Genomic DNA, 16034 nt, shown 5'->3' with positions numbered 1-16034 from the left:
AACACACATCAATGCCAGAAGGCCCAGTCTACACATCATAGGACTTCTCCTGCATTAAAGCCAGCAAACATGTGGCACGTAAGTGGCAGCAAGGAGCTTCCGATGGCGGCGCCAAATAAGGCTCTGATATAAAAAATGTAGCAGTTCACCACATCTAAGTGAGGGGGTTAAGATTTCCAAAGGAACCACAGCTGTGAGGAACGGGACATCAATCGATCGATTTAAGGCATGTATCCTGTTCGCCACAATCAAAAAATCACCATAGCTGCAATTCACTTTTATTGGCTTCCGGTGGTAAGTGTTACTTTTACATCCTTTGGTAGCTTCAGATATAAACTGTAAACTTCGTACTTGTATAGCGCACTTTTACCCTGTAAGTCGGGCTTCTTGGCGCTGTACGCATACTGCTGTGGAACCCTTCCTGGCTTTTCCCTGTGAAGTTACCACTCCTGGGCACCCCCAAGATGAAGCCAGGCACCCCAGCGCTGTTGGGGCCGTTGTGGAGATAAAGCAAGCTATTGCCCAGAGTTACAGAGTGGGACCGATGATTAGATTGGCACCGAGGGGAGAATTATGAGGTCCGAGGAAATTGAGCCCAAGACCCGCCGTGATGGGAATTGAACCCTAGTCCCGGGCCAGATCTCTGCATCAGGGTCTGCCGCTCTAACCATTGAGCCACACTTCTCCACAGATATTACTCTTGACTCCTTCCTACAGCAACCTCTTGAACACACTTCCAGCAGTACTTTCTGTATCATTAGTAATCCTGCCTCATACCAACAAGGGTGTTGGACATAAACAACAAAACATTTATTTCATTTTTTTTTATTTGAAAAACAGTTCATGGATAAAGAAGTGTGAAAAAAGGCATGCAATGTCAACCACAACTGGATGATGGATCACTAATGTTGATCAGCATGACAACCGATTAAATCTAATCACTGATCTCCCCCAGTACTTCTTTTCTATGAGCTTGAAGCGCCGAACTGTTGATGTAGAAGGATGTCTTACAATGGAAGAATCACGGTAACTAGTATAGTATATCATAGTCACTTTTCAGAATAGAGCAAAGAACTAAAGGGGTTGTTTATGTAAGAGAGCACCCGTCCTCCTTATGTAGCTCTGTGTATGTGTGGGAGTCCTGCAGAACAGTGGTGTCTTGGCAGTTGGTGGAAGGAGATGCAACTGTACAGATAGGTGGGGCCTAAGTTGAGTAGCGCCTTGAATGTGTGTATGAGGAGTCTGAAATTAGCACATTTGCATATCGGGAGCCGGTGAAGCTTCCAGGGATGTGGTGTGATGTGAGTACTGCGTGGTAGGTTGAGGTTCAGCCTGGCTGCCAAGTTCTGGATGGTTTTTAGTCTTCTAGTGAGTCGCTTGGTGATCCAGCGAAGAGGGTGTTCCTGTAGTTCAGCTTGCTGGTGACTAGGGAGCATGAGTAACAGTTTTCCAGGGTACCCTGTGCAAATGCATCAGAGTACCCGTCGTCCAAAATGTCAACAGTTTGCCCACACTACTTAGACCTACTCCATCAACGGAGCACCCATTGGCTCTGGTGAGAGAAAGCTTCTGTTGACAGCCCAAAAGTAAGGACTGTCAGATAAAGGGCATTATACCACCCACCTTAATTAGGGTGGGCGGTGTGATGATGTTTTTTTTTATTTTCTCTCACCTCCAGACTTAGGCCCTCATTATGACAATGGCGGTCTTTAGCCAAGACCGCTGTGCATAATGCTGCCACCATACCGCCAGTGCTGGTGGTACAGTGACCACCGTATCTGGTGTCACCCACAGATTTCCGGTCATTCACAGGTGGAAATCCGACACCGTCTGCCTGACCGACATTGGGTGAGAGGCTGTTCCACTGCCAGCACCACCATGCCGCAAGGACTCCGCCCACCGTATTACGATATGGGGCTGCGGTGGAACAGCCAATACAATCCTCTCTGGACGACCTCCTCGCCCAGGCAGGTAGGTGGACCGACCGAAAGAGGGTGGGAGGGGGGTGTGTGTGTGTGTGCAATGGAATGGGCGTGCGTGGAGGGGGTGTGTATGAATGCGGATGAGAGGAGTGTGTGTATGAATGCGGGGGGTGTATATGTGTGTGAGCGAGGGGGGTGTTTGTATGTATGCATGCGGTCAGGTGGGGGGATGTCTGCAAGTGTGCGGTCAGGAGGGGCGTGTTTTGTGCATGTGTGTGCGTGTATGTGTGGCAGTATGGGTGTGCGTGTGTGTATGCATGTGCGTGGAGGGTGTGTGTGTCTGCATGTATGCGGAGGGGAGGGAGTGTTGGGGTGCAAGTGAGTAGGTGTGTGTTTTGGGATACATGCGAGTTGGGGTGCATGTGTACAAGTCTGCAAGTGAGTGGGGGTATCTGTGTAGATGCGTGCAGTCGGGTGGGGGTGTCTGTAAGGAAGTGTGCGGATGAGGGGGGCGTGCAAGTGTGCCGATGAGGGGGGGGTGAATGATTGTGGAGGGGGTGCGTATGTGTGAGTGAAGGTGTGTGTATGTCAGTGTGAGAGCGGGTGGGGGTGTTAGTAAGGATGTCTGCGGTTGGGTGAGGGGTGTTTGGAAGTGTGTGGACGGGTGGGGAGGGGTGTCTGCATGTGTGTGGACGTGTGGGGGTGCCTTTGCCGGTGACAGGAATGGGGATTCTGTCACCGGGTGCGTTACCGCCAGAGTTTTTGTGGTCGCAAGACCGCAGTGAAAAGCCTGGTGGTTCACTGCCTCCTAATATGGTCTGCGGCCTTAGGCCTGCTGCCGGCCCTGAGGAGCTCACCACTGGCTGCGGCGGTTCGACCGGACCTGCGGGACAGGCAGCGTTTTGGCAGTTTGGCTTTGGCCAAACCCCACAACTCGTAATTCAGCGATCTCTACCGCCAGGCCTGCGGCAGTTGGACTGTCGCTGCAAGTTTTTCGGTCTCATGACCACCAAATTCTTAATGATGGCCTAAGTCTGCAGAGAGGGACAGAAAAAAAAATCAAATAATGGCCCTCACACTCAGGGGGAAAAAAAAATACCTGGGTGTGGGGGGTTCATTAGGTTTGTTTTTGTTTTTCAGTAACAAACTCCCACTTAGGCAGTTTGTTGCTAAAAAACAAAACGTTGAAGTTTGGTGGTCTGCTGCCATACCCAAAAGCGGCCCTCCACCAAACCTTTTGTGCCCGGACAAGCTCCACCATGATGGCGCTTCCTGCAAAAGTACAGAGATCACCACTGGGCTGGAGATGATCTCTAAATTTATCTGATGGTAGTCGGTCACGGTGGTGGATGTAATGATCTCCCCTGTCCTGACAGGCGGAATATTATCTGTTGAAATCTAGTCCTGGCCCCAAGTCTTGATCAGATGGAGGTGTACATAGAAGGATATTGGTGCACTGCCAGAATTTCAAACGCAATAAATAAAAGTCAATAAGAAAACTCTAGTACACTCATTAGATGTTTAAGCAGAGAGCAAACATGGGTGACAGCTTCCATCTATCTCATGTATCTATTCAATACTCTTTACATTTCCTGGAGGCTGTACTTCGCTACAATCTAACTTAGTAAACCAGTCCACAACAACCAGCTCGTGTTTACAAAAACTACAGAAATTTCTAATTTTGATTAGGCAATTTGATACAGACAGCAGGTTCATATTTGGAAAGCAGTCTAAAGATATAAAAATAAAGAGCTTGCAGCACACACTCCATCGATTTTGTGAGCCTGCTACTTTAATGACAATACCGTGGTATATGTCCAGATTGAAAAATCAGGCTCCACTCAGAATTACAATGACAGCCAGCACTTATACAGCAAGAACAAATACATATACACAGTGTATGTTCTGGTACTTACTGTTTGGATGAAACATCTCGCATGTAAATCTCATTTTAGGAGGACTCAGTGGATAATCCAGCGGAAAGCTAAGAATTGCAGGGAAAACACCACATTCAAAACAAGTGTCTTCTGGGCCCCTGCAAATGAAAGGAAAGAACGTCAACTACCCAGCAGTCCTACTCAAGCTCATCAAAAGAACAATGTCAACACAAAAGTCACTCCTTGTCTTGAGTATAATAAATTAAATCAACGTCAACTCCTTGATTACATGGTTTGAATGGGAACAGAGTGTCATCCAGCAAGCAACCTTCAAGCTTATAAACATAGCAGAAAAGATGTATATAGCTGCTACTGCTTAGGAAAATATGTTTACTCCAAATCTGTGGGCCGAGGATGACTGACTGACTTGACCATTACAAGAGCCTGGAACCATCCTTTTCTTTGTGTTTAATCCCAGAGAAGTCTTAAAACCCATTTTTCAAATAGCAACATGCCAGAAAAGCAAATTAAGTTCAAGCAATGGCAATGCCCATAGGTATGGCTTTAAAGGAATGTTGTACGGTAACGTGAAGTATTACAAATAAATAGCATGGGAATTAATATGTATTTGTGTGGAAGCAAGGAACTGTACAATAATATTAGTGTAAGTTAAAAGGTTATATGCAGTTGCACTGTCAAGCCAGACCTAAAACTCCACGTAGGTCAATGACTGCCCTCCCTCCATCTGTGCTGCTGCCAGAAAAAGACACACACCATAAACTATCCAGTTATGTCGGACACTTTTACATCATTACCATGTCATATGTGTGCCCATAAAAGTTCAAGCTGGATAAATAAACAAAATGATCACAGGTGCGTGGAGGGCAAGCATTTTCTATTGTGGTAGCACACCAGTTATGCCCAATCAAACCATGTACTTCTGGCTCCCAACACGTGGGAGGAGCTAAAGCCCTTCTAATGATTCTCACATAATTGTCTAGCTACAGCTGTGCAGTCAGGCCAGACCATAAAAACTGTTTCTTTTCCTGTTGGGTGTTTCAAACCAACAGGTGACTTCACATGTGGGGAGTACAGAACAGATTCTCAACAAGGCACAATATAAAGCAAGATACATTGGACAACTGCAAATAATGTGCAAAAAGATTTAGGTTAAAAGCAAAAAATGTGTGGAGTGAAGGAAACAAACTGTATGTAAGGGACCGCACCATGACTAGTTCAGTCCACTCATGCCACCCCATGAAGAAGAGAATGCCTGCCTCTCACTAGGAGCTCATGGAGGCAGATGTGTTCACAGGGTATTTTCAAGTTATGCAGACTGAGATATCTGCACAAATATCTGGGTTTGAATTAAAAAACTGGATTAAGATCAGTCTTGTCGTCCCAATGCATTATATATATATTCAATACAGATCACACACACAAACACACGCACACTTACACTTTAGGGACCTGCAGTGGTGGACTAGATTAAAATCTTCCGATTGACCAGCAGCGTGTGACAGATCTCTTCATTTATTCCATGTCTGTTCATTTTGGTATGGCTAGTTTATTGGATGCAGAGTACTGGTGATGAATAGAAAACTTGTTACTTACATGTAAATCTCTTTCTCCAGTATTGGTATCTTTCATAGATTCACATGCTTGAATCATCACCATCGTCGAGGTAGGAGTTTCACTGTACATTTCAAAGCAGTAGAGATCATTTACATAGCTTACAATGGCAGACAACATTGAATTTACCAGCTTATCAACATCATTTATAAAGAACCAAACTCCAGCCAATAGTACCTTTCGGAACACTCCCAGCAGAGGCATCTTCATTCAGACTTTCAAGCACTAGTGTGAATAGAGGTTAACTGTCAAGGAGAGCCTCTAAGGGGAGAAGGGTGGGTCGCATGTGAATGTATGAAAGCTACCATACTGGAGAGCGAGAGATACAGGTAAGTAACAGGGTTTTCTCCAGTATTGGATCTTTCATAAATACACATGCTTGAATCAGAACAGCCAGCAGGAACATACCGTAGTTTCATCTCATGTTACATAATTGAGTAGTGGATGATGGGCACAGATATGTATAGGGGAGCAATCCCCTAACATTCAAAACAACCCTCCATCTCGCCTGGGCGTTCTCCCCCAAACACACACAGGACAAAGGAAAGCAGCCTCGGCCACTCCGTCTTGCAAAAGTGATGTTTATTTGGCAACAGATTTTATTTTTATTTTTTTGGCCAAAAGTGAAGTTTATTTGGCAACAGAAACCCAACGCTTTTCGGAAAAAGAACACCACCAATTCATTCGAGCTGCCAAGTGAACCGCCTTCAAAGACCGAATCACCAACAATGCACACAGCCACAAGGAGCTCTTCAACGTCGTGAAGGAACTCTCCAACCCCAGCTCCAATGCCAACGACATCCCACCATCCCAAGACCTCTGACTCCCTAGCTTCCTACTTCCACCACAAGATTGCAGACATCCACGACAGCTTCAGCACCTAGACCCCCCCCCCCGGCAACCACCAACACCACAGATTCACCTCCGACCAACCTCCTGCTCTCCTGGACCCCCGACAATGACACCATCGAAATCATGAAAACCATCCACTCCGGCTCTCCATCTGACCCCTGCCCTCACCACATCCTCAACAAAGCAAGCTCTGTCATCGTACCCCAACTACAGAAGATCATCAACAGCTCCTTTGAGTCCGCCACCTTCCCGGAGAGCTGGAAACACGCCGAGATCAACGCCCTCCTCAAAAAAAAACAAGGTGGACTCAAAAGACCTCAAGAACTTCCGGCCTATCTCCCTGCTCCCCTTCCCGGGAAAAGTCATCGAGAAGGCTGTCAACAGACAACAACAGACAACTAACCCGCTTCCTCGAGGAGAATCGCACCCTAGACCCTTCCAAATCTGGATTCCGCAGTAACCACAGCACCGAAACCACCCTCATCGCCGCCACCAACGACATCAGAACCATACTGGACTGCGGCGAAACCGTGGCCCTCATCCTCCTGGACCTCCTGGCCGCGTTCAACACCGTCTGCCACCACACCCTACGCTCATGCCTCAGGAATGCTGGAATCCACGACAAAGCCCTGGACTGGGTCACCGCCTTTCTCACCGGCAGAACCCAGAGAATCCGTCTCCCCCCATTCCGCTCGGAGGCTACCGAAATCATCTGAGGCGTACCCTAGGGTTCGTCCCTCAGACCAACCCTCTTCAATGTCTATATGGCCCGCTCGCTAACATCGCCTGATCCCACAACCTCAACTTCATCTCATACGTTGACGACACCCAGCTGATCCTCTCCCTCACCAAGGACCAACCTCCACGAAGGAATGAAGGCCATCGCCGAATGGATGAAGAGCAGCTGCCTCAAACTCAATTCCGACAAGATGGAAGTCCTCATATTCAGCTCCACCCCTTCCGCATGGGATGACTCCTGGTGGCCTGCCACTCTCGGAACCGCTCCGACTCCCACCGACCATGCACGCAACCTAGTAAACTAGTGGTGGTCGCCGCTAGGTAGTTATAGTTACGACCATGTTTCCATAGAAAAAAACAGTTTTTTACACCGTTTGACAAATCTTCACAAAATTTTCTTTAAAAAAAAGTGCCCCAGTAATTTTTGTTGCACACATATCCTTTCGGGGTGATCCGTCAAGCTGGGGATGAGAAAAGGGGGGCATCAAAACAGCTGTGTTTCCCATGTTGATTCCCATATGACCTTTAGGCAAGACTACAGCCCAAACCACTGGAGGGAATTACACCAAATTTGGCAGAAAGCTAGCCTTCGGTACGCAGATTACGCTTTCGCTAAAATCTTGTGTAAATCCATCCAGTAGTTTTGGAGATATTAAAGGGAAAATGAATATGTATATCTAGGACCGTGGATCCTTTGCAATGATTCACAAAAACAGATGGGCTTGTGTAAGGAAATGCACAGCTCTGATTGGTGTGTGTGTGTGTGTATATATATATATATACACACACACACACACACACACACACACACCAATTTATTTTCAAAAGAACTGTCCATCCCACCCACACTTCAAACCAGGAAATGCTGGCAGCCAACTTGAGACTAGGCTTCAGCCGAGTCCCACTACAAAACTGTGAAGAAAAGGAAAAGGGGCCAGGGTAGGGACACCCTGACTCCTTAGCTCTGGTGGTGGGTTCCCAGAGGGACCCTCCCCCCCGGGCTAAAAAGCATTTGTTAAAAAAATGTTGCCGCAAATTCATGAAATTGCAGCAATTCCTGGGCTTCCACGCTTGTTTCTGTGAGCCCCCCAGGTGGGCCAGGTCCCGGAGGCATTTACATTTTTGATGCGGGCGGGCCCTCAGGACCACCACCTCCCCAGGGCTGTAAAAAAATGAAATGCTGGGGGACCACCCAACATCAAGATAACTTGAGATAGCTAACTAACTATAACAGGTGAATTTCCATGGTTCTGTACATTTAAAATGTGAGACTAACTAGAACATCCCTGTAACTTTAGTATTTTTTAAGTGAACTTCCATAAAAAAAAAAATGCTATTTCCTAACTATAACTTCCCTGAAACATTTGTTTTTTTCAGTGAATACATATCCACAGACGCACACAACAATATAAGCATAGCTATATACATTTAGAATTGAAGGCTCACCTTACTGGAAAAGATGCCGAATCACCGCTTGCCCCACAGCTAAATCATTGTGCTGCACCAAATCCAGGCAGTAATGCTGGGTAAATGTATGCCTAGTTTGGCACATCGCAGCAGGGCATATATTGTTGATGGGTACTACAGCAAACAGAGCTGTAGATGTAGACACTGGCCTGGTGGAATGTGCCTTGGGATTTGCTGTTAAAGACAGACCGTCCTTAGAATGACAAGATTGAATGGTTGCTGAGATCCATCTAGTTATGGTGGTCCTAGAGACTGTCCCTCCTTTCTTGTGTATTCCATATGCCACAATTATCTGGTCCATAGTACGGAAATGCTTTGTGTGATCCAAACAGAATTTTAGGTACCTTTTAACATTAAGGGTATCCAACGCTCATTCTGCTGATGAGTGCGGATCTAGGAAAAACACCTTGAGATCTCGTACTTCCCTGCTTGTTCAGGTAGTGCATGCTGGTGGTGTTGTCTGTCCATATTAATACGGTTGACCCTTGTATTCCTGTTAGGAAGGACTTAAGGGTTCGAACTGCTCTCAGTTCTAGGAAGTTCATATGCATGTTGGATTGTAAGAAGTTCCATTTGCCACTTAATTGGAGATCTTGTAGATGGGCTTCCCAGCCCTCTAGAGAAACATCTGTTGTGATGATGTATTTTGGGATCAGAGACAAGAATGTTAGGCCTGATGAGAGATTTTTGGATACTTGCCACCAAGGAAGCCCCTTTTCTCATAGCTGGTGTGATCCAAATGGCACTGTCGATTGAATCGGTCACTTGGCCCCATTGCTTGTCCAGCTCTTCTTGGAGGGGCTTTGTCCGAGATGGATGCAGGGAACCAAAAGAATCACCGATGACATCATACCGAGAAGTGACTTGAGAAGATGGACAGAAGTGGACTCTCTTTTTGAAAGAATGTCAGCCAGCGTAATGAGTTTTGTTTGTCTTTCTGTGGACAAGAATGCTTTGTCCTGTAAAGTATCCAGGATTGCTCCTAGAAATGTTATCCTCTTTGAGGAGTTCACCGTGAGCCCCAGGGATTGAAATAATCGCAGGAGGATTGTGGTAGCCTCAACGATTGCTGAAGGGATGGTGCCTTTATGAGCCAGTCATGGAGGTACGGAAATACTTGTGGGCCTTTTTGTCTGAGATGCGCTGCCACTGGGGTGAAACATTTGGTGAAAATCCGTGACGATGACGTGAGGCCGAAGGCAAGCACATTTAATTAATAATGAGTGCCAGCTACCATGAAGGGGAGGAATTTCCGATGGTTGGGATGGATAGGGACATGGAAGTACGCATCCTGTAAACCCAGCCTGGCCATATAATCTCCATAATTGAGGAGTTGTAGTATTTCTTTGAGAGTGGCCATATGAAAGTATTTTTTCTGCAGGTACTTGTTGAGCTTTCTGAGATCGAGAATGGGATGCCATTCTCCCGATTTCTTTCTTACAAGGAAAAATCAAGAATAGAAGCCCATTCCTTGCTGAGAGTGTGGAACTTTTTCAATGGCACCTTTGATCAACATAGCTAGCGCCTCTTTCCTGAGACGGTGTAGATGGAATGGAGGTGCTCATTGTGGCAGGGTGGTAGTTAGAATTTTGGTAAACTCCAGAGTATGGCGATATTTGATGATAACAAGGACCCACTTGTCCATTGTAATTTTTTGCCATTGATGATAAAATTGAGAAATTTGTGGTCCCAGAGAATGAGGTGTTAAGGAGGTTGTAGTTGTCACTAAGATGTTGTCACTGTTTGCTCACAGTCTCTTGACTATGCTGATGGCTTTCGCCATGGCTGTTGTTTTGAGTATGCAGCTGCTGGTGGCACACGGTATGGGTAGTGCTGTTGATAGGCAGGACAAAATGACAGACAGAGATGGTATGATTGATATCGTTGATATCCCCCACTAAAAATGCATAGGTACCTCTCCCGCAGGACCCTCTGAAACACATCTTTCTGAACCGAAGTGCACTTAATGACCTAGTAGTGTCTGTGTCTGCCTTGATTGTAAAGTATCATTGATGTGTTTCCCAGATAATGTATCGTCATCATATGGCATGCCTAAGATCTTCAATTGCACTTCAGGATGGAATGTTGTTGCTTTAAGCCAGCCCTGGCATCTAAGGCCCACTGACTGTGCGATCTGACAAAACCCAAGGGAAGCTATGTCCATAGCGCAGTCAATAATCTCAGAAACTAATCTTTCTCCCTCCAGTAATGTTTTCTTTGCTTCCGCTCTCTTGTCTTCTGGTAGAAAATCCAATAAGGAGCGATGTCTGACCACATCTGGAGGCCGTACCTGCCTAGGATTGCAAAGAAGTTCACAGCATGCACAGTAGTGCCTGAGATGGTGGAAACCCATTTGCCAATATTATCTAGGTGCCTGCCCTCTTTGTCAGGCTGTGTTAAGATGGGCGCAGAAAGATTTTTGACCGGCGCTGAGCCGCCTGCATAATAACAGAGTCTGGCTTTGGGTGTCCTACCAGAGATGCAGGAGAATCCTCAGGGGCTTTTGCACTTTTTGTCGATTCTCAGGAAAACCTTTTTCACTGTAGCCACTGTTTTCATTATTTTAATCCCCTCTTCCCAGAAGTAGTCAACCATGAGGATGGCTCTCACTGTTTCCCATGACTGTTCTTTGAAATCATACAGAAAGCAGTTGGATTGCTTCACTGTGATTGGAAGCTGAAATCCTATAGCTGCTCTTTCTGTTAATGCATGAAAGACACCGATATCTCCAGGTGGAGGATCTATCGGTTGAGGTGCTGGAGGACATGGTGTGAGAATAAGATAATAGTCCCACTCATTGGCTGATGATCGTGTGTCCCGAATTTCTCCTTCTTCTCTATTATTGTCAGAGGATGGTGGATCATCCCTTGGAAGCATGGCAATGCTTGATGTTGGTGTCACCTTAGGTGTAGGAGGTGACGTAGGTGATGATGATACCATAGCCAGAGGTGGTCGACGTGCAGGTGAGGGTGTTTTACCAGCAGGCATAGGGAAACATCTGTAGTAATCTTGTAACATGCCTTGCAAGTCTTGTACCAAAGCTACAGGAAGTTGAACCGTGGATTCAGGTGCAGGCTCCATATATTGTCTTCATTTCTTGTTTTACATACTGTGGTCGATGATTTGTCTGCTCATAATAGACAGCCTCATCATCATCAACATCATGGTACTTAACATGTAGCTGAGATGGGCTAAAAGCTGGCTCAAAAGACCCACCTTCATTGCCAGATTCTTCCAAGTCTAATAACTGACTAGAAGGTAAAGGAGACATTTGTTTAGGGTCCTGCATAAAGTGTCTCGTCAATGGGTACGTCGACGGTGGTAAATCCGGCATGAGAGTTAACACAGGAGGTTTCTTTGGGTTTGTCATCAACAATGTCCTTGACGAGGCTATTGTCGATGGTGTCGTCATCTGTGACATGGCTGTTGCCAATTGTCATCATTGACGAGGTGGTCATCATCGACGTCATATACTGGAGAATTCTTGTAGGTGACATGTCTTATGTGAATATAAGATGTATAAATTACAGTTGCCTGCTGACCAATGAGTGTTATGGTGTTAGTATTAGTGTGGGCCAGACTTGCTACATATGAAATTACATAGCTATATAATAACCCTGCGAACCATAGATCCGCCCTCCTTAACTTGCCTACCTATCAAAAGTAGTTTGCTGGTTGGGCTGTTTCCAATCTGTGGATTGTAATCTAAAGATTGAGTTTGAGTGATCGACTGTCTTTCTAGGTTCTGTTGTTGGGGTGTGGAGTGGTGTAGTTGTCTTTGAAATAGCCATGTTTTCAACGGTCTCCTGAAGTGTACATGCACTTGGATGCTTCAAATGCTGGCTGGTAGTGAATTCCAGAGTTTGGCGGCTTTACTGAGAAAGCAGTGTCTCCTACAGATTTCCTATGGTAAGATGGTATGATATGTGGTGCAATGCTGGCGGGCAGTGTCCTACTTTGTTTTTATAGCTTGAATTTAACTTGTAGGAATAGCAATCCATTTCCTTGAAAGGCTCTGTGGACAATGCAAAGTGCCTTGAACCAAGCCTATCTAGTTATAGGTAGCCAGTGAAGTAACTGTAGGACTGGAGTCATGTGTCGTCTTGGGTGAAGGCTGTGAAGAAATCTTTTGGCAGCATTTTGGGTGAATGTACTTTGTGTATGATGAATGCGGGTGTGCCAAGGTATAAGCTGTTGACAATGTCAAGCCTAGAGATAAGTGTGAGAATGGCAGGCAATTTCTGTTGGTGTGACGTAGTATTTTCATTGTGCAGAAGGCACGCTATAACATGTTCTTAAAATATGGTATCAAATATAGGTTGGAATCCATGGTTACCGGTAGGTTTCTGAATTCTCTCAACAGTGTTGGAGGGGTCTCATTTTCCTTAGAGTTTATGGTGGTAGGCTGATATTTTTGTGATTGTCTGCAAGTCATAATCTCTGTCTTTGGAGTATTGAACTTTAGATGGTTATTCACCATATATGTGTTCATGGCCCAAAGGCAGTTATCAAGTTTTACATTTGTAGCGGTCTTCCAGGCAATCATTTCTTTTAATGATTTGGGTGACATCTCCATAGTTGTAACAGATGAGGTTGAATGGTTTAATCAGACTTGGCAAGGGGGTTGGGTAGATGTTGAACAATTGAGGGGATATGACAGACCCCTGAGTGACACCACAGGTTTGTGTGTGAGGAGCTGATGTGGAAGGTGACCCAACACTACTTCGCAGTTACATCTGAGAAGCCAAGAATTCAACGGACATTACCTGAACTCTCTTCCAGGGGTGTGGAATTTATTAAAATATCTACTTGTCCAGGGGACAGGTTGCTTCTCAAATCTACTTGTCCTGTAAAAAGATCTACTTGTCCCTTTGGTGCCATGTAGTGTGGTGACAAATTATGGCAGCAATCTCATTATGTAAGAGCTCTGATAATAGCCTCTCTGATTATGCCAGGGCTACTACCATAGTAGGGCTTGAATACTTGCAGTTTCAATCCCTACTGTAGCAATTTCCTTATTTTGCCACCTTTCTGCAGATCTGCATACTGGGGCTGGAGGAAGCAGTAAGCAATAGTTCCAGGGCTGGAATGCCTTTGAGTTTGCAAACCTACTAACCTGCATGTTGTAAAGATTTTCACCAGCTTCTCTCTAATATTTTCCCATAATAAGAAAGGCTGGACATTTACTCCCGACAATGGCAGAATTAGAACTTCTTCCAGGGTTGGGAAGAAAGTGGCCGGAGGGAATATGAACTTGCAAATGCTCAATAGATTTTCACATGAGCAAATCTACACATGCATATTAACCCACGCTAAAATACAGTTCACAAATATTTTATAGGGGTACGACATATACCATGGGTGCACTTTTGTGACTTTCTTTAAGAATTTGGGGCCACATGTAGGTAGGTTCAGATTTGCGACTCGCAATTTGCGAGTCGCAAATCCGAATGTAGGATGGTGTCCCCGACACCATCTGTGATTCGCAAGGGCTTCGCAAATGCCCACCTAGTGAATAATCACAAGGTGGGTCGCAATTCGCGACCCCCTTGCGAATAGTGGCCCTCACAGGGATGGTGGCCTGCTGGAGACAGCAGACCACCATGTCTGTGACTGCTTCCTTAAAGGAAAACAAGATGCATTACAAAAACGAAAAATGAAACGTTTTCGTTTAATTTTTTCAGAGCAGGCAGTGGTCTAAATGTTTAGAGTGACATTCACAATGAGGAAGGGGTCCCATGGGGACCCCTTCCCTTTTGCAAAAGTGTTAGCACCCATTTGAAATGGGTGCAAACTGCGATTGGTTTGCACCCGCGGTCACAAAACAATCCTACATTGCACTGCGAGTCGCAATTAAGAAGGGAACACCCCTTCCTAATTGCAAGTCGCAAACCCGTTTTGCGATTCGGTAACCAGGTTACTGAATCGCAAAACTGGGTTTGTGCATCGCAATGTGCTTTTTGCACGTCGCAAACAGCGAATGTCGCGGTTTGCGACCTGCAAAAAGCTACCTACATGTGGGTCTTGGTCCCTAATTAGGTCTGGTGTTAACAAAGACATTTTGTTTTTATTAAACTTCTATTTCTCTCTCTTTCGGCTGGCTTTACTGTGAGTGATCGCATTCTGCTCTTCCACAAGGAGCATATTGGCACACAAAGTAGTTTTGTTCAGTGTCAGGAATTACAGTGGCAATCAGTGACGTAACGAAACTGGAGGGTGCCCCTTTGCAAAGAACATGGAGGAGCCCCCTCTCCAGACTCACTCAAGGCAGGTGCTGTGCTGAAGGGGCCCCCTGAAGGGCAGCTGCGGGGCCTTTGTTATGCCACTGGTGGCAACGTGTGCTTTTAGAGTTCAAAAACTTTTTGGTGGGTTTTTGCCAGTGTTTGTTACAATGTTGAGGGCCTGGTAGCTCCCACAACAATAAAGTGTTACAAAAGCCATGTCAAAACAAGACACGCATTGATGAAACTAAAAGACTTATACAAATATGTCAGACCAGTTGGCTTTGTCAGTGTTTGTTTATTTTCATGCTTCCCATATTCGTGTTGAAAATGGTTACACTGATTTTCCATTAGAAATATTTTTGGGAAATACTAGCATGCAGCAACACATTTTACTAAATGACACTTCATTTGCATCTAATCAGAGAGCATTCTGGGAGCATTATACTTAGCCTCATAGCCTACACTTTTCAAACATGTGTATACACGTTTTGTTTTTTTTGTATTGGAACCAACAGCAGTGGTGAAGTGTGACCTTAAAGCATTTATTTACAGCACTCAACCTAATAATGAAGGCTTTCAAATAATGAACCATAAATACAAGTTCGAACAGCATTATCTTTTGGAAACACATTACCTCAACTGCGGAGAGTTCCACTCTCTGTAAACAGGCAGCCAAAGGGTTTGTGCTGCAGAGGGTTGGGCCTACTTGTCCCAAGGACAAAGTAAACATAAAAACTTGTTGCCCTTGACCCCAAACAAGATTCCCGGGCATTGGGCGATAGGAATTCCACATCCCTGCTGTCTTCTCACCTTTCACATATGATCCTACCTACCTTTCAGAAGCAATGTCCAATCAGCAAATATCCAGATTTCCGGTAGGTAGTTTATTAGGTTCACGTGTGTGCTGCAGAAGGCTGCAAATATCCTAACTAACAGCAGTGTGAATCTGTAGTGACCCAATATACCATGCAGGAAGCATCAGAGAGGGTTTATCACAGGGCAGAATCCTAGATGCAAACCATGAAACCACCACTCAGGAGCCTTAGAAGTAGTGCTGCTGCCTGTTAATCTACGACTCCTTTAACTGGATTGGAAGTAATGCCCTCAACCAGGCCACATTTCTCAATTGAACCAGTCCCAGGCACACACATCACCTATCATTTACCATGCCTACCTACCTATCTTGCTGGTAGATATCTGACGGTCTCCTCTAGTACAGCACCTTTCGCACAACCTACCTGCACTATGAGGGGTTTATATCAATTTTGGAGCCTGCTTTAAGTCCATGCAGTTTTGACTGGTGCTTTTGATCACATGTCAAC

At 45.4% G+C, this 16034-nt stretch overlaps 1 protein-coding gene across 1 annotated transcript in view; it reads right to left on the bottom strand.

Moving 5' to 3' along the window:
• UBE2G2 (ubiquitin conjugating enzyme E2 G2) overlaps positions 1-16034 on the bottom strand; it is a 262047-nt gene that overhangs the window by 52929 nt on the left and 193084 nt on the right. The window contains exon 4 of the mRNA XM_069225715.1: positions 3839-3957. Coding sequence (XP_069081816.1) covers positions 3839-3957 — 119 coding nt within the window. The remainder of the gene's footprint in view (positions 1-3838; positions 3958-16034) is intronic.

Source organism: Pleurodeles waltl, chromosome 3_1 (genome assembly GCF_031143425.1).
Source record: "Pleurodeles waltl isolate 20211129_DDA chromosome 3_1, aPleWal1.hap1.20221129, whole genome shotgun sequence".
NCBI lineage: Eukaryota > Metazoa > Chordata > Amphibia > Caudata > Salamandridae > Pleurodeles > Pleurodeles waltl.
Note: the sequence above shows the minus strand (reverse complement) of the source record. Positions and strands in the feature narration are given on the sequence as shown.